General features: G+C 40.7%; 1 protein-coding gene across 1 annotated transcript; it reads right to left on the bottom strand.

Moving 5' to 3' along the window:
* DYNLT2 (dynein light chain Tctex-type 2) lies at positions 1-25,791 on the bottom strand. The gene is made up of 4 exons (XM_023728447.1): positions 25,620-25,791; positions 5,864-6,070; positions 2,944-3,102; positions 1-177 (listed from the first exon to the last, which is right to left on the bottom strand). Exons 1-4 carry the CDS (start codon positions 25,725-25,727, stop codon positions 67-69), a joined length of 585 nt encoding a protein of 194 aa, XP_023584215.1. The 5' UTR covers positions 25,728-25,791; the 3' UTR covers positions 1-66.
* Between the last annotated feature and the right edge of the window lie 100 nt (positions 25,792-25,891).

The raw sequence follows: 25,891 nt of genomic DNA, 5'->3' as shown, positions 1-25,891 counted from the left end.
ACACATGTATAAACTTTGTGTATTTTCGAGAAGTTTGGAAACAAACGTTTTAGGATGCGGAACAAGCTATTCACAGTAAAGAGCAAACACCAAGGCCAGTGCAACATAACTTTCTGTTTCATGTTTAGCTGCAACCCAGCTGTCCCATGCAACATCCCAGATCCCTCTGCTGGAAACCTGTAGGAGAAATTGGAAAAAGACCAACTTCAGATGAAGCATTTTAAGAAGTAATTGTTAAATCTAAATAAGTTTGAGAGATGTATCAGTATCTTAGAAAGATATACTTAAAAAGTAATTGGTCCAATTTTCCCTTTCCTGGCAAGACTAACTAGTGATGCTCCTCAGCCCGTCAATCCTTCTCTCCTGTCTGGAGGATGGTAGCTCTCTAACACAGAGGCTCCAGGCAGAGGGTCCCCAATGGCAGGGCTGGAGGCTGCTCTGTAACCTGGGTGTAGAACCTCTGCCTAAGGACTCCTGGGGGGCACAAATGGTTAAGCGCTTGCCCACTAGCCAAAAAGGCTGACAGTTCGAACCCACCCAGAAGCACCTTCGAGATAGGTCTGGTGATCTGTTTCTGAAAGGTCACAGCCTTGAAAACCCTACGGAGCAGTTCTACTGTGCGCACATGGGGTCGCATGGAATTGCCTTGAAGGCAACTGGTCAACTCCGCATATTAACTACTCTACTGTATTATACTTTATGATAAGGAATTATTCTTCCTACTCTTAAAACTTTTTCAACTGAAAGTTCATTAGGACCTTAACTTGAAATGAAGAAATGATATTAATCATACTATTAGGCTGTTACAGAAAATCCTAACTCCTTTGCTGGGCTTACAAATCTATAAGTGATCTGGCGGATTTAACCCAGCCACAAGTCCTTTGCAGCTTCTCCCATTAAAAAATTGAATCTATTTCCCACCCCTCGCATATGAGTTGGCCTGTGACTTGCTCTGACCATCAGAATGTGACACTGTGTAGCTTCCGCTCTGGTCTCTTGGAAGCTGTCCTAAGACACGACGCAAGGAAGCCTATTTATCTGCTGGAGGATGACGGGTCACCTACAGAAGCATCCAGGTGCCCCAGCCGACAGCGAGACAGTATCAGACTGGTAAGCCAGGCCATCTTGGATCTCCAGCCCTAGTTGGGTCTCCAGATAGCAGGAGCAAGACCAGTAGAAAAACCATGCAGCTGGTCCAGGCTACGCTGACCCACAGAATGGCGGGCAAGTAGATGGCTGTCGTTTTAAGCGACTAAATGGGGGGGAGGGATGTTTTGCAGTAATAACAGCCAATACACCCCCACTCCATATTGCACCACCCTCCACTAGCTAACACACCCCAACGACACTTATTAATCAAGCAGGAGTTGTTTCCTGCCCTAGGATCTTTGCACTAGGTGTTTTCCTGCTTGGAATGTCCTTCTCTGATCTGCTGCCCAGCCGTCCCTTCTTGTCCCTCAGACATCAGAGGGCCTTCTCTGTCACCAGGCGGCTCATGTAGCCACTCTGTCACCCTGTCACATCACCAACACACAGCACCTGTAACCATCTAAGCTGTTTCCTGTCACGTAGGTGTATGTACGCAGTCCTTGTCTTCTCTGCTAGAACGCACGCCCGCTCTGGGCATAGGAAGCATCCGTCCTGCTCACTGTCACCTCCCCAGAGCCCCTCCACCTCCACCTGCCCACCGCTCCTCCCTGTGCTTCAGAAGGTGGGTCACTGGTTCCAAACAGAGACTTTTCTCTGTCTTCTCCCCAGCTGCTTTATCCACACTGCCAACTCAGTAGACACTCACGCGGCCTAGTGGCACTGTGTTTTTATCTGTAAATTATACAATAATAACCTTACTGTTCACTGAGGGCTCTGTGCTGGTGATACAGTAAGGATTTTAACACAAACACTCTCATTTAACCCTTATAGCAACCCTAGGAGATAGGTTGTATCATTACCACCTTGTAGATGAAGAGACTGTGCAAGGCCACAGCTATAGCCTGTGTGGCTGCTAAGCTGCACACCTAAGACACCTGACCCCAGAACCAGGCTCATCACATGTCTCCCAGTGACTTCCCTAAACTCCAAACTGAATTGCTTTGACTAGAATAAAAACTCCTTGGGAATCATGGACCATGTCTCATAGTTCTTTGCATTTTCTTCAGTACCTAACACCCATTGTTGTTGTTAGGTGCTGTCGAGTCAGTTCTGACTCATAGCGACCCTGTGTGCAACAGAATAAAACACTGCCCGGTCCTGTGCCATCCCCACAATATTGTTATGCTTGATCCCATTGCTGCAGCCACTGTGTCAATCCAACTCCTTGAGGGTCAAGGAAGACAGACAACTACGTGGCCAATGCCCATTAGGGCCCCAAATAGATATGCTGTTGTTAGCGTTAGCTACTATCGGGTCCACTCTGACTCATGGTGACCCCATGGACAATGGAACAAAATGCTGCCTGGTCCTACATTAGACACTGTTCTGTTATGATCCAGAAGGTTTTCCTTGGCTAATTTTCAGAATTAGATTGCTCTGTTGAAACCTGTCCACCATGGGTGACCCTGCTGGTATTTGAAATACCAGTGGCATAGCTTCCAGCATCACAGCAACACGCAAGCCACCACAGTACGACATACTGACAGCTGAGGTGGAAAATAAAGGTACTGGTTAATTAATTAACTATTCAGTGACATTAAATTGTCAAAACAGGTATGATCAGGAAATAGGATATCCACGGAATACATTTTATTAGAAAATTACCGTTTCTAGGTTTGTACTTTCCAAACAATTTATAATTAAATAAAATATATTTAACAAAATTATCCTTTCATTCAGAAGGTACCTGTGGATGCTGAAATTCCCTGGAGTCATCACAATAAACATCAACTCATTGAGGAGGAGATATCTTATAGATCTAAGTGACAGATGCTGGATCAGTGAGGTACTTACATTTATTGCCTGGCCAGCCTTTTGAATGAATAATATTTTTATAATGAACTTGTAACGGTGGTACCCAAATTCCTTGACTGCTAACAATATGCGGTCTGCCAATTCAAGTGACAAATGAGAGAAGACCTTCTGATCATATTTCACATCTGTAAGACTTTCCTTTAAAAAATTTTAAGAAAAATATTTAATTTTCAAACCAAGTACTTTGTATATAGACATTCAAGTAGAGAACATGTGTCTAAATGATACATATAACTTATTTACAAAATGCACATATTTCTAACCAAATAATATTAAATGAGTTTTACACTTGCCAATTTACTTCAATAACAGTTTTGAAGAAAATTTATTTTGATTTTTGCATTATGTTTGTTTTTCATTACTGACACTTCAGGCCTCATCTACCTGAGTGCCCATTCGGAATACACAATGCACACTTGCTACAGGAAGACACCTACCTGCACCATCATTTCTGTGTCTAGAACCATGCTTGCTGCTCTCTGGGCCACCAAGCTGTTCCAGGTCCTATCAGACTCAATGTAATCCCATGACTATTACAGGTAAATGTAACGGGCAATCCTATTTATAGTCAATAGATTTTAAGTCAGTCTGGGTAGCAGGGCTGAGACACACCAAAATGAATACTCTCACATCCCAAATACTTGTTATTGGTGTTTGGAGTGGAGAAGCAGGTAATCAGTAGTACATTATCTTAAATTGAGTTGAAATTTTTTATTTCCTGAAGTCATGAGGCTTAAGAGATAGAAAAGAGCCAGCATTTCTCTCCCTGCCCCGCTGCAGTGGAGGCTCAGGAGAGTTTGTGATCGTTGGCAGAGATCGCCTGACATGAGTTCAGTTTAGAAACGGACCATGTCTGTGGTGGTGGCAGGAGGCTGGAGGGTGGGCCCTGTCGGTATTCTTCTGTCCTTGTATCTTAACCGTCCAGTAAAAGGACTGTAAGTGTCCACAATTCAACATCAGGAGAGAATGCGTTGAAGTGATCACATACAGTCAACACTTAAGTTCCCTTTAGCAAAGAAACTGCTGTATATTTTACTTTTCCCCAGCTTTTTATTACAAAAAATTTCAAAAATACAGAAAAGTAGAAAGAATAGTACAACGAATACATGGATCCCCTCCGCCTAAATTCAAGAATTATGAATATTTTGCTTTATTTACTTTATCTCTACACACACATATTTTTTGGTGCACCATTTGAGAAAAAGTTGTATCATTAACACTTTACTCTTACATACTTGAGCATACTTTCCTAATAGGGGCAATCTCTTACAAGATCATGATACATAATCACCCCAAGAAAATTAGTAATGATCCCATGAAATCATTAATATCTAGTAGCATTCACATCCATATCCAAATTTCCCCAGGTGTCCCAAGAATAACCTGTAAAAACATTTTTTTTTGCTTGCCTAAACCAGGATCTAATCCAAATTCACACATTATCTTGGTGTACACTTTTGCAGACAGTTTTATGCCCATCAGATTTTCATAATGCTACCTTAATTTACCTATCAGAAAAGTGGAGTCTTAGCCAAGTTTCCATTGTCCCTAACATTACAGTCAATGAATATTTGGAGCAGCAATGAATAGAAATGAAGAACTCCAGAGCAGAGATACTTCAAAAACTGTTTACAGGCAATCTCCACCTAGCAGATAATGCAAGCAGATGGTCATTTCTCTCCTCCTACCCATCCTCCTACCCAGTTCCCCAGCTGACTCTTACCTGAATCTGCAGGTTCAGAATGATAGGAGAAGGAAGGGCTGCAAGAACAGGAACCGATGCGACGGTCAACTGAGGGAAAGCTTCCCAGAGAGGGCTGAGGTCTACCTAACTGCTACATGCCCAGCCCCCACATTCCTCTCCTTCCCTAGACTGCGCTGCTCGCTTGTGCACCAGCTTAACTTATATCAATAGGAATATAATTTTATTAATGTTTCAGTTTAAAGAATTAATTTTGATGTGATTAAAAGGGTATTGGGTCACCATGAGTCAGAATCAACTCGAGGGCAATGGGTTTGTTTTGATTTTTCACTCATTTATACAAAATAAATATATACTTTCTTCCCAATAACCAGCTTAGCTGTTACAGAAGAAAGTATCTTTTAAGCAGGTGGAGGGTAATTTTAAAACAATGAACCCCTCTAGGGTGGGATTCGGCTGTGTGGAGACCTACAAACGAAATTTGGTGATCTGGAAACTTCTAGGTGCATGCAGAACTCGGAACCATAGGTGAAAGGTGGATTTAGAAAAGGAGCTTCCCCAATAAATTTCCTATAATTAAAAAAAAAAATTAATTTGGTCCTTTATTAAGAAATATGGTGAGAGGACTCTTTCGACCTGAACAATGTAGCCTTCAGATACCAAAACTAGTATAAATAGTATTAGTATTATAGTATTAGTTTTGCAAAACTGAAGTTTTGGGGAGCTAGCCTGGAAACATGTGTCTGAGTTTCAAACAACTGTTTTAAGTGAACTTTAGATACTAGTCAGTTTAAAGAAGAAAACAACCTATGTATAAATTGGGGACGGTCTATTTTTAAGATTTTTTAATGTAGTCAGGAACCCATTTTTCACACATGTCCACATAGTCAATGTTTTTTTTTTTTTTTTTTTTTAACTCATTCCTCCAAATATGGGAGAAACATGGGACCTTAGGGATAAATATAATTAAGAGTTGACTGAAATAACAAAAGAAATTCCATTTAATCTGGCTCAGAGCATCGATGTGAAGATTACTGAATAATGACTACAGTCAGTGTACTTTGAGATTTTTCAGAGATCAATGCTACCAAATATAAATGGGGGTAATTATACTATCATAAATCTTAATATAGTTGATCAAACCCCCACAACCAAGATATTGCTATGATATATTTTAGAAAATATCTATCAACCTACCGTTAATACCTGCTGGACTTTAATTTCCACTGTATGAGCTTGGAATTTCTTCAGTGGTTCCATTCTATATGAATTAGCAAACTTTAATTTTGCCAGGGCACTCTTCCATTCTTTACCTATATCAGCAATTGAGTCATCAAATGGAGGCTCCACATACTGAACATCATGGATTGATTCTCTCAGTCTTTCCCGTAAGATCTGTGCATACTGAGACAGAGAGATGTCAGGTTAAAGTACTCCGGTGCAGTGGGACAGAGCTGACGTAAAGCTGCAAGTCTGGTATGACAGACTATCACAGCGTGGTTGCCATGTTTGAGGGGATGGCTGGCCTTCAGTAAGCTAAATCTGGGCAAAGTGAACTGCTTTAATTATTTACAACATTTATTAAAACACTGTTCTAGGTTCTGTGGGGGGTACACAAAAGTATTTTGTTATTTAAGAAGTACGGTGCTAGGTTCTAAGTGGGAATGTTCAAGTGTTTCCTATTCAACAAGCACTTAATGGACATCCAAAGTATAAAATGACAGCTAACATCTACTGAGGGCGTAATGTGTGCCAGGCTCTCACCTTCTGCGAGCTTTATGTGTGCCATTTGATGTAATCATCAAACCACCCTGCTCTATTATCCTCATTCTACAGACAAGACAACTGGGGCAGAGACAGCTTGGGTAATTGGTCCAAGATCACACAGTAGTAAGAGACAGAGCTCTTAGTTGGGGACATGAGGTAGGTACATAAAAACTACAGAAAGCAGGAAGAAATCAATGCAATGAGCAGCTGGATGGGGAGGACTTACTCATATTTGTATTCTGTGTATTGAGCTCAGTGTTTGGCACATGGAGGGCTCAGTATGCAATAAATTAACGAGTGAATAAAGGTACAGAGTCATTCATTCATTCTATGTGCCAGGTACATACTACAGATATGGCTATGAAGAAGACAGACAAAAATGCCTGGCTTCCTGAACCTTACAACCTACAGAGGAGAAAAATGATAAGCAAACAATAATGTAACATGATATGAGATAGTGATGAGTACTTGTAAAATGCTGGTAGTAACGTCAGACCTCGCCTGCCTTCACTGGGGATAATGAGGATCACCATCAGCACAAAGCCAATTCCTATGAAGTGGAGGCCAGGTATACTTCCACTCTCCAACCTTTTTACCAATTATGAAACCAGCCGTCCCCTCCACAGGGCACTCACTACTTCTGTGCGGGGTTTGATAAACCATTACGATGGCCACACAAAACTCACAGACCATACTTACATTCAAGTGGTTTATTAAGCAAGTAACAGGGTGCAACGTGGGGTCAGGATCGACGGGCTACAACCAGGATCAGGATCAGGAAGCATGTAGGCAAAGTCTGGAAGGCTCCCCTAAAGTAGAGAGCACACCCCACCTTCTTCAGCGCAGGACAGCTCTCTCAGCTCTTGGGTGAGGAAGCAAGCAGGCTCTTCTCCCAGCCCCCTGCGGACAGGCTACTTCTCAGTCCCCTCAGGACGGGCTTCCTCTCAGCCCCCTGAGGACAGGCTGCTTCTCAGTTCCCTCAGGACAGGCTGCTTCTCAGTCCCCTGAGGACGGGTTTCCTCCTAGCTCCCTGCGGACAGGCTACTCCTCAGTCCCCTCTGGACGGGTTTCCTCTCAGGCCCCTGAGGACAGGCTTTCCCTTGGCCCCGTCAGGACAGGCCTCCCTGCCTTCAGCCTCCTGCCATCAGCCTCTCCACTGCTGACCCAGCTCACAGTCAGGGGAGCAGTTCTGTTCAGCTCTCTTAGCTGCATTGCTAGCAGCAGGTTTCTGCCATCACCACTGACTCTGCTACAGGGCCCCTTCCAGGACTGGCGCTGTCTTCAGTGCTTCATCCCTTGACCCGTGTTACAGCTGTTTGAGGAGGTTCCTCACCTCCTCTCTCTCCACTTCTCTCTTCTTGCCTCTCTTGTCTTTTCTCCATTCAGCTTCTTTTGTTCTTCTCTTTCTGTCTGGCAACCTCTGTGGGATTGGCTGCATGTATAAGCAAACTGCTGGTCAATTTCAAGGCATGGCCTTCCACCAGGGCCATGAACTAACCAATCCCCTCTTGGTAGGCCATGGACACTTCATTTGCATAGTCCATAGTCACTTCATTTGCATAAGTATATTGACCAATCCCTGCAAAGTGCATAAAACAGACCAATCACAGGGCAGGCTACAGCCCTGGGCCAGGCAAAAACTATTAAACCATCCTTGTTTACAGCTTAGCCAGGAAGTGTCAATCAACCTGGATAAAAGTAACACACCCTCTGTGGTAGAAAACTGGGGCAAAGGTAACTCCTCAGGGCTTAGAAGAAAAACCTCTCAAGCTGTTTTTCCAAAAAACCAAGGGAAAAGGCCACAGAAAGGAACTAATTTCACCGCAGTCCCCTAAAGAAAAGTGAAGCAGGATAGGGAAAAGAGGGCTGAGGGTGCAATTTCTGACATAGTGGTCAGGGATGCCTCTCTGAGAAGGTGCACTGAGGACACGCAAGAAAGAAGTGAGGGGATGAGGCACGTGAATACCACAGTGAAGAGCACATTTTAGGCAGAAAAAGTTGACGAGTGCTGAGGCCCTGGGGCAGGCGGACCACAAGTCTATGCATTCCAGGAAGATCAAGGAAGCCAGTTTGGCCAGAGTAGCATGAGCAAGGGAAGGAGGGCAGGAAGAGAGGCCAGAGAACCAGCTAGAGGACAGACCATGAGGAAATTTAGGTCAAGGTAGGGGTTTTAAGTTTCAAGAATGATAGGAAGTCATTGAAGGGCTTTGTTCAGGAAAATGACATGATGTGGTTTTTGTTTTAAGAGAATTAATCTCATAACCTCACTGAAAAGGGGGAGGGAAAAGGAAGTGACCTAAGTCAGTCTGGAAAACCATGTTCTCACTGGATTCTGCAAAGTTAAAGAGAATAAAAACTGTACACATACACCAAACTGTAGTACTAATTAACTATCCTGAAACTACGTCACAGGTAAACTAAGGCTGAATACATAAATTAATAATTTTTAGACAATGGGAGCCAGGTTTCTCACTGTCAGAGAAGGAGGTTATAGATGAGCAAGCAGGAAAGGTAAGAACCCCAGGTTAGAGCGTGAGACATCAGTATGAACTCATGTTTAGTTAAGAATTATACAAATAGATACAGAGCAAGTATAGATATGTGTGGACACGGGTTAGTATACACACATATATTTCCTAGATCTGTCCGCTGAGAGGGCCTAGAAGGAACAACACTCTAGCAGCAACTAGCACATTTAGTGCCTAGATCTTGGTTTCTAATTCCATTCTCCAGTGAAATGAACTAGGGCTCCTTGGACACTTGGCTGATCTAGGACTGGGGCAGGGAAAGTACAAGACGAGCCACAGATGAATGCTAAAATTAGCGGGTGAAACAGGATATTTGCATAGCATCGAAGTATTTCTCCCAAATTATTAATTGCAGTGGAGTTTTTAACATACTCCACAAATTCTTTGATACTGTTTCCTCTAAGAAGCGGAGCTTAATTCCCCTCCCCTTGACTATGGATGGACTCCCTTAGGGTTTCCAAGGAGTGGCTGGTGGATTTGAACCGCCGACCTTTTGGTTAGCAGCCAAGCTCTTAACCACTGCACCACCAGAGCTCCTCTAAAAGAACAGACTAGAGAAAGAGAGTAACTTTTCAGTGGAGAAATCTGGCAGCTATTTAGTCAGGTGATCAAGATTAACATTACCAGTGATAAGTCATGTTGATATCATGTATCCTGGATATGATGTGATGAGAAGGGCATTTCACCTCTGCGGTATTCTTCCCAAGAATTCATAACCCCAGTCTAATCACGAGCAAACAGCTGACAAATCCAAATAGAGGGACATTCTACAAAATACTTGACCAGTACTCTTCAAAAGTATCAAGGTCATGAAAACCAAGGAAAGATCAAGAAACGTTCATAGGTTGGAGGAGACAAAGAAACATGACCACTAAATACAATGTATGATGCTGGATTGGATCCTGGAACAGAAAAGGATATTAGTGGAAAAGACTGGTAAATCCAAATAGTCTGTAGTTTAGTTAATAGTATTGTAGCAATTCAATTTTTTTAGTTTGGATAAGTGTACTATGATTATGTAAGATGTTAACATTAGGGGAAGCTGGGTGAAGGTTATGTGGGAAGTCTCTGTACAATCTTTGCAATGCTTCTGTAAATCTCAAATTCTCTCAAAATTAACTTTCCTTTTTAATGATTATTTTGTCTTCCATAAGTAGCCAAGGTCTTCAAATATTTTTGCTCCCATGTCCTCTAAAAGAATTTAGAAAATTCACTCACACCACCCTTCCAAAAATAGCCTGTTGAATCTAAGTATCATAGCAATTTGATATGACCATTATCCATTAAAAATATATATAAAAGAAGAAGCTCTCATTTAACCATCAGAAATTTTACATCATTCCTTTTCATTCTTGACTTTGTATTTCCTTTCCACTTTCCACTTTTAACAGGGCTTCAACCTAGTTCTTCCCAGCTCAATCATGGCTGAGGAAGCAACACTGGAACAGACCCAAATTTTTAAAATCTGGGTGACTGGGAACCATAACTGGAATGGGAAAAATTACAAGTTGAAGCCCTGCTAGAAAATTAATCTCCCTCTTAGAAAACACGTAGGTGTACACGTTGCATTGCAACCAATTATCTTGCCCGTTGGAGTTTGTGCAGAGTCAGAAACAGTGGTGCCCCACTCAAAGATGGCAGCCAACCATGCCACTCTGAATGTGTGTTGTTCTCTACAGTCCAGCCAATAATCCAGTCTCATGCATCAGGCTCCTGAAAGGGCTCATTACGCCTTTTCTGAATCTCCTGTTCCCAGGCTTCAACCTATAATTTCCCAGTTTCGCTTAATTAACCATGACTGCACCCATTTGAACCAGTTCAAAGCCCTGAATTCTAATATACTTTTTGCGACAAAACTATGATATAAATTGAAATCACTTCCAAAGATCACATTATAGGCGTACAATAGACAGGCCTATAAAATGAACAATAACATCAACAGGGAATGTACACCTCAGAACAATCAACTATATGAGACCTAAATGGCAGCATTTGCCCAAAAGCAAAGTTCAGAAGGAAGGTAGGGGTAGGAAAGCTGGGCAAATGGACATGGGGAACCCAGGGAGGAAGAGGGGAGAGTACTAACATATTCAGGAGTTTGCAACAAATGTCATGAAACAAGCTGTGTATAAATTGTTGATTGGGAAACTAAGTTGCTCTGTAAACTTTCACCTAAACCAAAATAAAATGTTCAAAGAATGATATAAATTGATATTTAATTTTTCTTAATTTCTTGTGATCATGGAGCTGTAAACATTAAAGTATCTCAGCCCAATTAAGTTAGCACTATAATTATTATTAATATACAATTAATCAAAATAGCATATATAACAATTATATTAAACAAAATTTAGAATTTTGTTGCAAATTTGTATTTTATGAGATGGATGGAACTTTTATTTCTAATTAGTTCTTGTAATAATGGATGAATATTATTAATTGGTAGCACATGTCATCAATTCTTGAGCATCAACTTTAATTGTATTTTATACTTTTATATCATAGGCAACAAAAATCTTATTCACATAAATAAGTAGAGGGAATAGAAGTTTTGTTATAGCAAAGTCACTGGGTTTTTGTATTTACTTTCAACTTATATGCTAAAAATCACAGCGACTATTATTAAAAATTATTCTTAGTGATCTGTCAGCTGAAAATTGTTTAGACCCTCTTTCAATTTTGTAGAAAGCAAAGAATTGGAAGCCATTTGATTTACAAAAGGATTTGTGACCCAGTCATTAGGGTCGTACACTTTCTCAATGCCTACACCAATACTTCTCATCTTCCCTTTATTTGGTGCCCCTGAGACCTTTACATCCTGGAGCAGTGCACTGTAGTAAGAGGGGGATGGATGAGAGAGACACTTTCTTTTATAAGGTGGGAGAAGGGCAACCGCTAAAGTGGAGATGGGAAAGAACAGACATTCTCAGACAGATCACTTTTTAGTAGTCTATATGAACTTCTGACAAGTTCCCAGTACGTGCAGAAGTATATGACTCCACTTTGAAGACTTCCAAGCTAAATTACAGAAGGGTGCGAGTGGAAACACAGCCAGGTAAGAGGCCACCTCACAAGTTAAATTGAGCAATGACAGTGGCTTGGACTAAGAAGGCAGCAGTTTAGGTGGTGACAGGGGGTCAGAGCTGGATGTCTTCTATAGGATTTGGTGATAGACTGGATGTAGGGTATTGGAAAAAGAGGAGAGAAGCATGATTTCAACTTTTTCCCCCTAAGCCACCGGTGAATGGTGATGACATTTTCTGAGACGAGGAACACTAGGGGAGAAGCAGGTTAATGCAAGGTGGGCAAAATCAGATTCTCTAAAGAGTGAGTTTAGATGGAGAACAGGAGAGATTCAAGGGTTGAATCCTGGGGCATTCCAAATTTAGAGGTTGGAAAGAAGACAGGAATACGCCAAATAAGGAGGCACCACTGAGATAGAAAAACCAGCAGAATGCAGTGCTCTGGTGGAATTTAAAGGAAGTGTTCAAAGAAGGCAACGATTAACTATGTGAACTCATGTTCAAAGATAGAGTGAAGACTACGAATTGACCAAGATTCAGCAACGTGGAGACTGATGTTATGACACTGACGAAGAGAAGTGGCAGAGGAAAGGCCTGAATGGAATAGATTCCAGAGAGAATGAGGGGGAAGAACTGAAAATTTTCAGAATTTCAGAGAGAAAGGGGTAGCAGCTGGAGAAGCACAGTAGATAGTAGTGTGGATTCTGATGGGAATGATCCAGTAGAGAGGGAATATGGAAAATCCAAAGAAGAGGGGGAAATTGCAAGAGTAAAGCCCTGAAGCAAGTGGGATGAGACCCTGTGGGCAGGTGGTGGGGTTCGCCTCGATAGGAAAGAAACAGTTTAAACATTGGAACAGAAGGGAACAGTGCGTATGAGTGAGACTTAAGAAGGTTAGTAGCTTTGTTAATTGCAACTTCCGGAAGTTCTCTTCTTATTTCCCCCATAAAATAAGAAGCGAGGTTGATGGCTGAGTGTGAGAATGGTGGAAGAGAGAAACGGTATGAAACGTAAGGTGGAAAAGTGACTTGGGAAATATAGTGAGATTGCACTAATGCTGAGCACCACTCAGATCTCATTATCACACATTTAAAATGAGAAGAGTCAGAACATTATTCTTCTTTCCTTAGAGACACAGTTTGTTTTTGGTATAGTTGCAAAATAGGCAGCAAATAACATGTAAGCAGGTTTGGGATTTTGCCAGGAGAGTAAAATGAAGCGAGGTCAGGGGAGTTGAGGATATATGTAAGGGAATAAATTAAATGATGAACCATGGAAGAATCAAACCTTTACGCCAAAGAAAAGGTGGGCCAGCAAAGGTGGGGGTGGGGGAGGGGAGCAGTGGCAGTGAAAAGATGAGAGTCATTGGATTGATGATCCCAGTGAAGCCAAATAATTTTGAAGTGGGGGTAATACTGGTAGCAACCTAGAAAAATAGGAAATAGTTGCAGTTGAGCAAAAAATTTGAGATTGCAATTTCAAGAGTGGTGTGGTTACTAATAATGACAACATTTAAGCAGCAGTGGTTCTCAAAGGGGCTGTACCACAGCTATGGGAAGCACGGTTGTCTCATCTGAAGGGAGGCTGCTACTGTTCAGTGGGAAGGCTCCTGCCATGGTAAATGTCCTATGTGTAAAAATTCAAAGAACGAAAAATTATCCCACTCAAAACAATAGTATCCCTACTGAGAACCACTGGATGGAACTCTGAGTGTAGAAGAATGAGGCAGCGGGAAGGACAGGATCACTGGAAACCAGGAAGTCATGACTGAGAGTCTGGGGTATTGTGTGGTTCATTCTCATCAATATTGATACCACCAAGAATGGTGACAAGAAGAGTGGGGAAAGGCAACCTTTGTATAAATGACCGGGGAGGGGGTAACGAGAAAGGAGGGTGAATAATTTCAGCAAGGAGAGGGTAGCAGGTAGTATGATCTAACGGCAAGTGCTTCAAGTGAACTGGGGAATTTTTAGGAATGAGGGAAGAACAAGGACTTAGAAGCAGCCATGAGGAGCTTGCAGCACACCTACCCCATCTCTAGGCCAGCAGTACGTGGTTTCTTGGGATGAGGAATAACGTTTCCCCTTGAGAGGGCTGCAGGGAGCTGTGTGTTCAGGGGACAACCATATTTCCAGTGGAAGAGGTGAAGGAGAGGCTCAGAGAAGAGGTTTATGACGTAGAGAATTTTGCTAATGATCTTGTTAGTAGCTGTCAAGTCAGCTCCAACTCACAGCAACTCCCCATGTACAGCAGAACAAAACATTGCCTGGTCCTGCACCATCTTCACAAACGTTGGTGTGCTTGCAGCTCATCTTCCAGTGCTAGATTAGACAACATTTTGTTATGATACATAGGGTTTTCATTGGCTGATTTTCAAAAATAGATCACCAGTTCTTTCTTCCTAGTCTGTCTTAATCTGGAAGCTCTGCTGAAAACTGTCCACCATGGGTAATCCTGCAGATATTTGAAATATCAGTGACAGAGTTTCCAGCATTATAGTAACACACAAGCCACCACAGTACAACAAAGTAACAGACAATTGGTGGATAGTTGTTCTTAGTATTTCCTTATGTTTCTTTTAATGTCTATAGGGTCTGTAGTGATACTCCATTTTCATTCCCCATTTTACTAATGTGTGACTTTTTTCTAGATTAATATGGATTCAGGTAACAGCAAACTTCTGTAAAGGGCAAGATAGTAGATATTTTAGGCTTTGTGAGACAAATATGATCTTTATCTCCTTCTCTCCTTCCTCCTCCTTTTTTAATAGCACTTTTAAAATATACGAACCAATTTAGCTCGCAGATTGTACAAAAATAGGCTTCAAGCCAGATTTGGCCTATAGACCGTAGTCTGCCAACCCCTGAGCCGGAGGTTTATTAATTTTATTGATGTTTTCAAAAATTTAGCCTTTGGTTCCATTAATTCTATCATTGTTATTTTTAGTTTACTATTTCATTGATTTCCACTCTTGTTTTTATTACTGCCTTTCTTCTGCTCACTTTGGATTTAATTTGTTTTTCTTTTTCTAATTTATTGAGGTGGAAGTTGAGATCATTGATTTCAAATCTTTCTAATATATTTAGTGCTATAAATTTTCCACTGAGTGCTGTTTTAACTACACCCCATAATTTTTTTTTTTTTTTTTTACTAGTTGGCTGTCTTTTTTTTTTTTAATTGTGTTTAGGTGAAAGTTTACAGCTCAAGTTAATTTCTCATACAAAAATTTATACACATATTGTTTTGTGACATTACTTGCAATCCCCACAATGTGACAGCACACTCCTCCTTTCCACCCCAGGTTACCTACGTCCATTCAATCAGTTCCTGTGCCTTCAGACAGAAGCCACCCATTTGGTCTCATGTACCTGATTGAACTAAGAAGCACACTACTCACATGTATTATTTTTTGTTTATAGTCCTGTCTAATCTTTGTCCGAAGAGTGGGCTTCATGAATGGTTTCAGTTCTGGGTTAATAAAGCATTCAGGGGCCATAGTTTTGGGGGTTCCTGCAGTTTCTGTCAGACCATTAAGTCAGGTCTGTTTTACATGAATTTGAGTTCTGCTCCACAGTTTTCTCCCGCTCCATCCGGGACTGTCTGTTGTGTTCCCTGTCAGGGCAGTCATTGGTGGTAGCCAGTCACCATCTAGTTCTTCTGGTCTCAGGCTGGTGGAGTCTCTGGTTTATGTGATCCTTAGTCTCCTGGGCTAATATCATCCTTGTGTCTTTGCTTTCATTCTCCTTTGCTCCAAGAAGAATGGGACCAATTGATGCATCTTAGATGGCCCCTTACACGCTTTTAAGACCCCAGATGCCACTCACCAAAGTGGGAGCTACACCCTATAATTTTTTATATGTTCTCATTTTTATTTACTTAAAAATATTCAGTATTTGTCTCATTTTCTTCTTTGACCTATGGGGTTATTTAGGGGTGTTTTATTAGCTTTCACATAATTTGGGATTTTCCATCTTTTGCTGTTACTGATTTCTAATTTATTTTGTTGTGGTCAGAGAACATACTTTCTATAATCTGAACACATTTAAAATTATTGAGACCCATTTTATGGCTCAGTCATGTTCTTGGTAAATGTTCCACGTGCACTTTTAAGGAATGTTTATTCTGCTGTGGTTGCATGGAATATTCTACGAAACTTGATTAGTTCAAGTTATAGTATTGTTCATTACTTTTATATCCTAACTAACTTTTTGTCTACTTCTTCTATCAATTACTCCAACACAGCTGATTTATCTATTTATGCAAGAAGAAGAAATATGTAAAGCTTTTGCTCCATGTATTTTGAAGCTCTGATATTAGGATTATTACGTCCTTCTGATGAATCGACTTCTAAATGGCCCTCTTTATTCTCCATAATATTCTTTTTTGGAAGTGTACTTTGATATTAAGGCACTCCATTTTCTTTTACTAATGTTAGCATGGTGTATGCTTTTCCATCAATTTAATTTTATTTCTGTCTTTATATTTTAAGTGTGTTTCTTGTAGATAGCACATAGTTTGGTCTTGCTTTTGTACCCAATCTGACACTTTCTGCCTTTAAATCAGGGTGTTTAGACCATTTATATTTTATGTGATTACTGATATAGTTGTATTTAAATCTATTACATTGTAATTTGTTTCCTGTTTGTCCCATCTATTGTTTCCCCTTTCTTTTTATTTTTCCTTTTGAATTACTTTTTTTTTTTTTTTAAATGATTTCATGTCCTTTCTTGGCCTATTAGCTTTATTCTTTTCCAGTGGTGGTTTTAGAGCTTATCAAATATACCTTTAATTATTCACAGTCTCCCTTCAAATATCACCACGGGTCTGTCAGTCTATCATACTGTGGGGGCTTGCATGTTGTTGTGAGACTGGAAGCTTTGTCACCAGTATTTCAAATACCAGCAGGGTCACCCATGGTGGACAGGTTTCAGCGGAGCTTCCAGACTAAGACAGACTAGGAAGAAGGACATGTTGGTCTACTTCTGAAAAAATCAGCCATTGAAAACCTTATGAATAGCAGTAGAACATTGTCTGATATAGTGCCGAAAGGTGAGCCCCTCCGGTTGGAAGGCACTCAAAACAAGAGTAGGAAGGAGCTGCCTCCTCAAAGTAGGGTCAACCTTAATGATGTGGACAGAGTCAAGCTTTTGGGACCTTCATTTGCTGATGTGGCACAACTCTAAATGAGAAGAAACAGCTGCAAACATCCATTAATAATCAGATTGTGGAATGTACGAAGTATGAATCTAGGAAAATTGTAAGTTGTCAACAATGAAAAGGAACGCATAAAGATTGATATCCTAGGCATTAGTGTGCTGAAATGCACTGATACTGGCCTTTCTGAATCAGACAATCATATGGTCTACTATGCCAGGAATGACAAACTGAAGAGGAATGGCATTGCATTCATTGTCAAAAAGAACATTTCAAGATATATCCTGAAGAACAATGTTGTCAGTGATAGGCTAATATCCATACAGCTACAAGGAAGACCAGTTAATACGACTATTATTAGAATTTACTCACCAACCACTAAGGCCAAAGATGAAGAAATTAAAGATTTCTACCAACTTTGGCACTCTGAAATTGATCAAACATACAATCAAGACTCATTGATGATTACTGGTGATCGGAATGCAAAAGTTGGAAACAAAGGAGGACTGGTAGTGGGAAAATATGGCCTTGATGACAGAAATGACACTGGAGATTGCATGATAGAATGTTGCAACACCAATGTCTTCCTCACTGCAAATATCTTTTTTTCAACAACATAAACAGTGGCTATACACGTGGACCTTGCCAGATGGAATACACAGGAAGCAAATCAACTATATCTGTGCAAGAGGCAACAGAAATATCATCGGTCAGAACAAGGCCAGGGGCTGACTGCAGAACAGACCATCAATTGCTAATGTGCAAGTTCAAGGTAAAGATGAAGAAAATTAGAACAAATCCACAAGAGCCAAAGCACGACCTTGAGTATATCCCACCTGAATTTAGTGACCATCTCAAGAATAGATTTGATGCATTGAACTCTAATGACCGAAGACGAGATGAGTTGTGGAATGACATCAAGGACATCATACTTGAAGAAACCAAAAGATTATTAAAAAGCCAAGAAAGAAAGAAAAGACCAAACTGGATGTCAGAAGAGACTCTGGAACTTGCTCTTAAATACAGAGTAGCTAAAGCAAAAGGAAGAAATGATGATGTAAACGAGCTGAACTGAAGATCTCAAAGGGCAGCTGGAGAAGACAAAGTAAAGTATTATAATGGAGTTAGAAAACCAAAAGGGAAGAACATGCTTGGCATTTCTCAAGCTGAAAGAACTAAAGAAAAAATTCAAGCCTCAAGTTGCAATATTGAAGGATTCTATGGGCAAAATATTGAATGACACAGGAAGCATCAAAAGAAGATGGAAGGAATACACAGAGTCACTGTATCAAAAAGAATTGGTTGATGTTCAACCATTTCAGGAGGTAGCATATGATCAAGAACCAATGGTACTGAAGGAAGAGGTCCAAGCTGCACTGAAGGCATTTGCGAAAAACAAGGCTCTGGGAATCGACGGAATACCAACTGAGATGTTTCAATAAACCAATGCAGCACTGGAGGTGCTCACTTGTCTATGCCAAGAAATTTGGAAGATAGCTACCTGGCCAAATGATGAGAAGAGATCCATATTTGAGGCCCTTCTAAAGAAAAGTGATCCAACAGAATGTGGAAATTATGGAACAGGATCGTTGATATCACACCCAAGTGAAATTTTGCTGAAGAACATTCAAAACTGGTTGCAGCAGTACAACAACAAAGAGAACTGCCAGAAATTCAAGCCAGATTCAGAAGAGGACATGGAACCAGAGACATCTTTGCTGATGTCAGATGGATCTTGGCTGAAATTAGAGAATACCAGAAAGATGTCTACCTGTGTTTTATTGACTATGCAAAGGCATTCGAGTGTGTGGATCATAATAAATTATGGATAACACTGTGAAGAACAGGAATTCCAGAACACTTAATTGTGCTCATGCTGAAGCTGTACATACACCAAACAGAACAAGAGGATACCACATGGTTTAAAATCAGGAAAGGTGTGCGTCAGGGTTGTATCCTTTCGCCATACTTATTCAACTTGTATGCTGAGCAAATAATCCAAGAAGCTGGACTACATGAAGAACGGGGCATCAGGATTGGAGGAAGGCTCATTAACAACCCACATTATACAGATGACACAACCTTGTTTGCTGAAAGTGAAGAGGACTTGAAGCATTTACTGATGAAGATCAAAGACTACAGGCTTCAGTATGGATTACACCTCAACATAAAGAAAACAAAAATCCTCACAACTGGACCAATAAGCAACATCGTGATAACTGGAGAATACATTGAAGTTGTCAAGGATCTCATTTTACTTGGATCCACAATCAACGCCCACGGAAGCAGCAGTCAAGAAATCAAAAGATGCATTGCATTGGGCAAATCTGCTGCAAAAGACCTCTTTAAAGTGTTCAGAAGCAAACATGTCACTTTAAGTACTAAGGTGCACCTGACCCAAGCCATGGTGTTTTCAATCACCTCATATGCAAGTGAAAGCTGGACAGTGAATAAGGAAGACTGAAGAACTGATGCCTTTGAATTATGGTGTTGGTGAAGAATATTGAATATATCATGGACTGCCAGAAGAACACACAAATCTGTCTTGGAAGTAGTACAGCCAGAACGCTCCTTAGAAGCAAGGATGACGAGACTTTGTCTCACAAACTTTGGACATGTTATCAGGAAGGACCAGTCCCTAGAAAAGGACATCATGCTTGGCAAAGTAGAGGGTCAGCGAAAAAGAGAAAGATCCTCAACGAGATGGACTGACACAAGGGCTGCAACAATAGACTCAGGCATAACAATGATTGTGATGGCGGCGCAGGACCAGGCAGTGTTACATTCTGTTGTACGTAGGGTCGCTGTGAGTCAGAACCGACTCGATGGCACCTAATAACAATAACACCTTCTAATAATATTTTTAAAGCACTTGACTACTAGCTGAAAGGGTGGCAGTTTGAACTCACCCAGGGGCACCTCAGAAGACGGGCCTGGTGATCTGCTTTGGAAAGGTCCCAGCCTTGAAAACGCCTCGAAGCAGTTCTACTCTGCACACATGGGGTCGCCATGAGTTGGAATTGACTCGATGGCAACTAACAAGAACAGCAATCATATAAAGTATAAGAGCCTTACAATGCTATACTTCCTCTTCTCTCCTTCTGGCCTTTGTGCTAGTATTGTCATATATTTTACTTCCATAAGTGGTATACACCCGACAATACGTTATTATGTTGGCTTTTAAACAATTATCTTTAAAGAGATTTAAAAACAAAAATGTATTTTATATTCATGCATGTATTTACTACTCTCAGTGCTTTTTATTCCAGTGTGTAGATACAGATTAATATCTATTTTATTTTGTCTGAAGGACTTCTAACATTTCTTTTTGGGTGACTCTGGTGGTGATGGATTTTTTCAGCTTTTAGATATCTGAAGAAGTCTTTGTTTCTGAAAGACAGTTCCAAAGATACTATTTTCAAAGATATTTCAACAATATTATTTTAATATTTTGACAGATATTTTCACTGAGTATAGAATTGTAGGTCGTTTTCTTTCAATATTTCAAAGATGATGCCCGTTTTCTGGCTTCTGTTGTTTCCGATGAGAAGTCTCCATTATTCTTATCTTTGTTCCTTTGTACATAATGTGTCCTTTTTTCTCTACTTTTTTTTATTTTGATCCATTGGCTTTAAGCACTTTGATGATATGTCTTGGTATATTTTTCTTCATGTTTCTTGTGCTTGGGGCTCATTGAGATTCCTGGATTTGTGGGCTTGTAGTTTTCATCATTTCTTCAAATATTTTTTGTCTGCCCTCTCTCCTAATTTGAAGACTTCAGTTACAAGAATAATAGGTGACTTAGAGTTGTCCCACAGCTTACTGATGTCTGCTAAGATTTTTCAGGTATTTTTTCTGTTGCACGTCTCAATTCACTAATTCTTTCTTCTGCAGTGTCTAATGCTTTTTATCTAATTTAATGTATTTTTCATCTATGACTGTATTTTTCACGTGTAGACATTTGATTTGGACCTTAACATGCTCAAGCTTTCATCTATATTCTTGAATACATGGAATGTAACTATAAGTGCTTTGTAAGTAATATAACTGCTTTAATTGGATGAAAATCAGTATAAAAACTGCTTTATACTAACTACTTTAAGGGTCTTTTGTAGTTAATCTTATCTTGGTGTCGTTTCTGGTCTGTTTCTGTAGTTTCTCCTCCTTTCGCGTTGTATTTTCCTGCTTCTTTGTAGACGTGCTAATGTGTAATTGGACACCAGATACTGAAATTCTACCTTGGTAAATTCTTCAACCTTCTGTGGGAATGTGGTTAGTTGGAACTGGTTCAATCCTTCTGAGGCTTGTTTTTCAGCTTTGATAGGCCAGACCAGAGCAGCCTGTAAGTCTATGGCAAATTTTTCCCCTACTACGAACCTAATGCATTTCTTAGGACTCTAACCAATGCCCTATGATTTACATACTTTTCCACTTTTAATGGTAGGAACACAAACCGTTTTGTGTGAGTCTGAGAATTTCTTCTGCTCCCTCTGGGTGGTTCTTTCCCTGCCCTCGAGTGGCTTCCTCAGCAGATGCGCTAACAAGTACTAAACTAAAGACCTGACGGAGACCTTCTGTTCTCTGGAGCGGTTGCTGCAGCTCTCTGCTCTCCAATACCCTTCACTGCAGATTCACAACTCCTTCTCTGCCCAGGCAGACCTCTCCCTGTGCCATGGCCTAGAAATATTCACAAGGAGTAAAACGAGGCAATCTTAGGGCTAATGTTGCCTGTTTCTCCTCTCTCAGGGATCACTATCTTGTGCTACCTGGCATCCAGCCAATGAAAACAATGGTGTCATATACTGTGTATGTGTGTGTTTAGTAGTTTCTAGTAGGAGTTACTCCACCTTGACTGCGAGAAATAAATGTTTTATCATCTTTCAGACTGCTATGCCTATCTTTTACTTGGTTCTGAACTTGGGCAGGGTAAGACAGGTGTTATTAATTGCCTAAACCTCTTAAAGACAATGTATTTTGTTCTTAAGACAATGCTTCTCTAGTGTAATGATTGCATCTCCTCCCCACCCCCTCCCCAATATACTCAAGGGATACAACCACGTGTCATTAACAGTGTCTCCCAAGGGCAGTGAGCTTCTTGGGGGGTGGGATATGTATGCACGTGTGGTTTGAAATTAATCCCAAGAGATTCTAATATGCTGAAAAATCACATCTCTACCATCTCTTCCTAATAGATAACACTGACCTCCTGATTTAGTATTTTCTTTATTAAGGAAGACTGTGTCATTTTTAAAAATTAGGAATAGGTTTTAAATATAATAAGCTTTTTGGCATCTACAAAAACCGGTTTAATTATTTAACCTATTGATACCGTATTTCCTTACACTGAGTCAATTTATATTCCCACAATAAACCAGACTTGGTCATGAGATATTTTTACTCACGTGTTTCTAAATGCTATTTGCTACTGTTTAAGATTTTCAAACGCATATTCACAAGTGAGATTATTCAAGGCTTCACTTTTTTATAATCTGCTTAAGGTTTTGGGATCTTTGGTTGCAATTGACAGACACTGACTCTTGTTACTTAAGCAAAAATGTAATTTATTGGGAAGATATGGAGTAGCTCACAGAATTAAAGAGAAAATGAAATCACCAGGGTCAGAAAGACAAAATTCATGGGACACTTCAGCACCCATCCTCAATTTGAATCAACCTCAATCATTTCCTTTTTAACATTCCAGGGAAAGTTCATTTAATTAGCGTGGTTTGGGTCTCATCCTTGCCACGAAGGAAAATAACTGGTCGCCCCTCCAAAACTCTATCCTATGAGGGATGAATTAGTTCTCCAAAGGAAAACGGAGGTGCTACTGTTAGAAGACAAATATATGGGTACAGGGCAGACAAAATCAACACATGTCCGTCACAGTGATTTGTGTGTCTTATTTTTTTCTATGCCAAGGAACATGGAAATTATCAGCTACCTGAGAGTTATAAATAATTCATTAGTACACCTAGTGTTCCCAGACATGTTTAGTGAGATTTTGTTGTTGTCACATTGCTTCCAACTCATAGTGACCCTATGTACAACAGAATGAAACACTGCCTGTCCTGTGCTGTCCTCACAATCACTGCAACGTTTGAGCCCATTGTTGCAGCCACTGTCAACCACCTCAATGAGTTTATGGATACTTTTCTTCCTACTAATTTTTTGGTCTTTTCAAATTTCATACCTCTAGAAGACTAGATTTTAAAGATAGCTATGACTGATCACAATCCATACCAAATAAGCAAGAACGGCACTGGTCCATGTACCCCTACTCCCAGATTTCACTCAATATACCAAGTGTACTTATTTATCTCTTTCTTTTGGTGCATTCATTTTTTTAAGACTGCTTCAGGCCTTCTTGTTATTGTTAGCTGCCATCAAGTTGGCCCCTGACTCACAGCAACCCCATGCACAATGGAATGAAATGCTGCCTGGTACTGCACCATCCCATGATGGGTTGTGGACTGGACTACTATGATCCACACGGTTTGCAATGGCTGATTTTTGGAAGCAGATCACCAGGCCTTTTTTCCTAGTCCATCTTCATCTGAAGTTCCACTGAAACCTGTTCAGTATCACAGCAATATGCAAGCCGCCATTGACAGACAGGTGGTGGCTGTGCACGAGGAGCATTAGCCAGGAATGGAGCCCAGGTCTTCCGTATCATAGGCAAGAATTCTGCCACGGAATCGCCACTGCCTCAGACTTCAGATTATAAAAGGCAAGCTTGTCTGCCTGAAAATATGGCATTTTTTCTTTCTTATTGGTGATCTGTCTGTTACCCACTTATTACCAAGCAATATAGTATAGTCTTTGGGAGCATGAAGTTTGAGTCCCACCAGATTTAGGTGTCTAGCCTTGCTCTGCTCTTTTCCTTAGTTGTGTGAATTTGATCTTTTTTTTTTTTTTGCCTTTACTTTGTCCTTCCTTCTGTAAAGTGTAAACACCTAAAAGCTGTCATAGATTTAGATAATGTACAGGTAGTTCCCAACTTACAACGTACTCGAGTTACGACAAACCACACTTACGATTTCTTTTTTTTTGTACATCTCATTGTTAGTAATATGCAGCAATGCATAATTCCCTGATGTTATCATTCTCAGATGTTCAATTTTATGATTTACTATCAAAACACTGCGGAATGTATAAAGATATAGATAATAAAATGCAATAATAATGAAGCCCCCTCCCAAAAAAAAGAACTATTTGACTTATGTCAGAACCTACTTATGGTGGAGCCATCAGAAAGGAACCCCACTGTAAGTTGGGGACTACCCGTATACAAGTTTCTTGGCCCAGATGCTGGCACTTGATAAATGATACTTGTCACAGTCTACGTTATGATCCTGTTTCCTGGCCTCCTAATCTAAGTTGATTCTTGGATCCCAGCTGCCTTCTCTCCTTCTTGCCTCAGACTTATTTTCCTTTAATCACTTGAACGCAAAGCACACCGAAAAGTTCATTATCAACTTGGATAAAACAAACACTATCAGCTTTTAATATATTCAGAATGTTCTGATTCTCCCAAAATTACCAGTAGCAAACAGAAACAACTCAAAACTATTTCTAGAGACAAAATAACCTAAAATGTTGTCCCGAGTTTTGAGTATTCTTTTTCTGTTACCTGGGAGTGAGGCTGAAGTGTTTTAGGACCTTCAAAAACTGGTGGTGTTTGTTATCCCTGCCTCCATTCTATCAATTATAGTCCCGTCTCATACTTATGAAAAGAAACCCCTACAGAGAAGTGGACCAGACATCTCAGGGAATAGGTTCTAGTCTCCGTTTTATCATTACACAGTTGTGCATCCTTGGACAAATTACTTTTTCTCTCAGAGTCTAAAAACAGGTGAAGTCTTGATTACATTACATGGTTTTCAAACCATGATCATAAAAACACCGCTGCTGTATCACTAACCACGACTTATCACCGGTAGGGTCTACACGGTCGCTGTCAGTCAGAATTGACCCGACTGTGTGGGGTTGATTTGTTTGTTTTTAAATCATCAATAAAACTGAACTATGACGCTTTCCATCAATTTCAGAAAATATAATGGGCAGAATATTCTCAATTTTTTTCTCCTGTATATTCTTCAAATAACGAGCTTGTCTGCTTTTTGTAAAAACTCAATATATGTTCTGCTTGATTTGTCAGATTTTTTTTTTTTTAAGTAGCATACACAGTCGTTTTGACTATTACAACTGCCTGTGGTTTGTATGAGGCCGCAAAATATACTAAACTCTCCTATTTCTGTAAAGAGCAACATGACTCTTAGAAAACCTGCAAGGTGCTGGTAAACACTCAGCTATGTCGGGTTCTATGTCCTTAACCAAAACGAATCTCAGCACCCGGCTAAAGGGGCTGCCGATCGTGTCTGGCCTCAAGCTCGGGTCCCGAGGATAAATCCTCTGGTTTGGGGCCGTGACTGGGGCTGGGCCAAAGAGGCTGTTTCGGGCCCTGGCAGTCTCCGCACTCACTGCCTCCTTCTCGAACATGCTCGGCCTCCTTTCTTTCCGAGGCACCGCCTGTGTCGCCGGAGGAGTGTGGCTTGAGGGCGGCTTTCCGAGTCGGCCTCGCTTCTCCATCTCGCGCCGCTCTCCAGCCAACCGATCTGCTCTCGCTCTCTGGTCAGCACCAAACGCCTCCACCCACCCGGGCGAGACCGGAAGTCCCCGCGCGCACCGCAAGAAGACCGGGCGGAAGCTAGGGAGGAATGCGTCATCTATCAGCGCCAGCGAGGCCCGGAAGC

This window comes from Trichechus manatus, unplaced genomic scaffold (genome assembly GCF_000243295.1).
Source record: "Trichechus manatus latirostris isolate Lorelei unplaced genomic scaffold, TriManLat1.0 scaffold00002, whole genome shotgun sequence".
Taxonomy (NCBI): Eukaryota; Metazoa; Chordata; class Mammalia; order Sirenia; family Trichechidae; genus Trichechus; species Trichechus manatus.
Note: the sequence above shows the minus strand (reverse complement) of the source record. Positions and strands in the feature narration are given on the sequence as shown.

Coding starts and splice junctions, on each gene's coding strand:
- DYNLT2 (XM_023728447.1), bottom strand. CDS start 25,727: ATGGAGAAGCGAGGCCGACTCGGAAAGCCGCCCTCAAGCCACACTCCT. Junction 6,071..25,619: donor GCATGTTCGAGAAGGAGGCA/GTGAGTGCGGAG, acceptor TCTCTGTCTCAG/TATGCACAGATCTTACGGGA. Junction 178..2,943: donor AGGCTGGCCAGGCAATAAAT/GTAAGTACCTCA, acceptor TTTCTCCTACAG/GTTTCCAGCAGAGGGATCTG.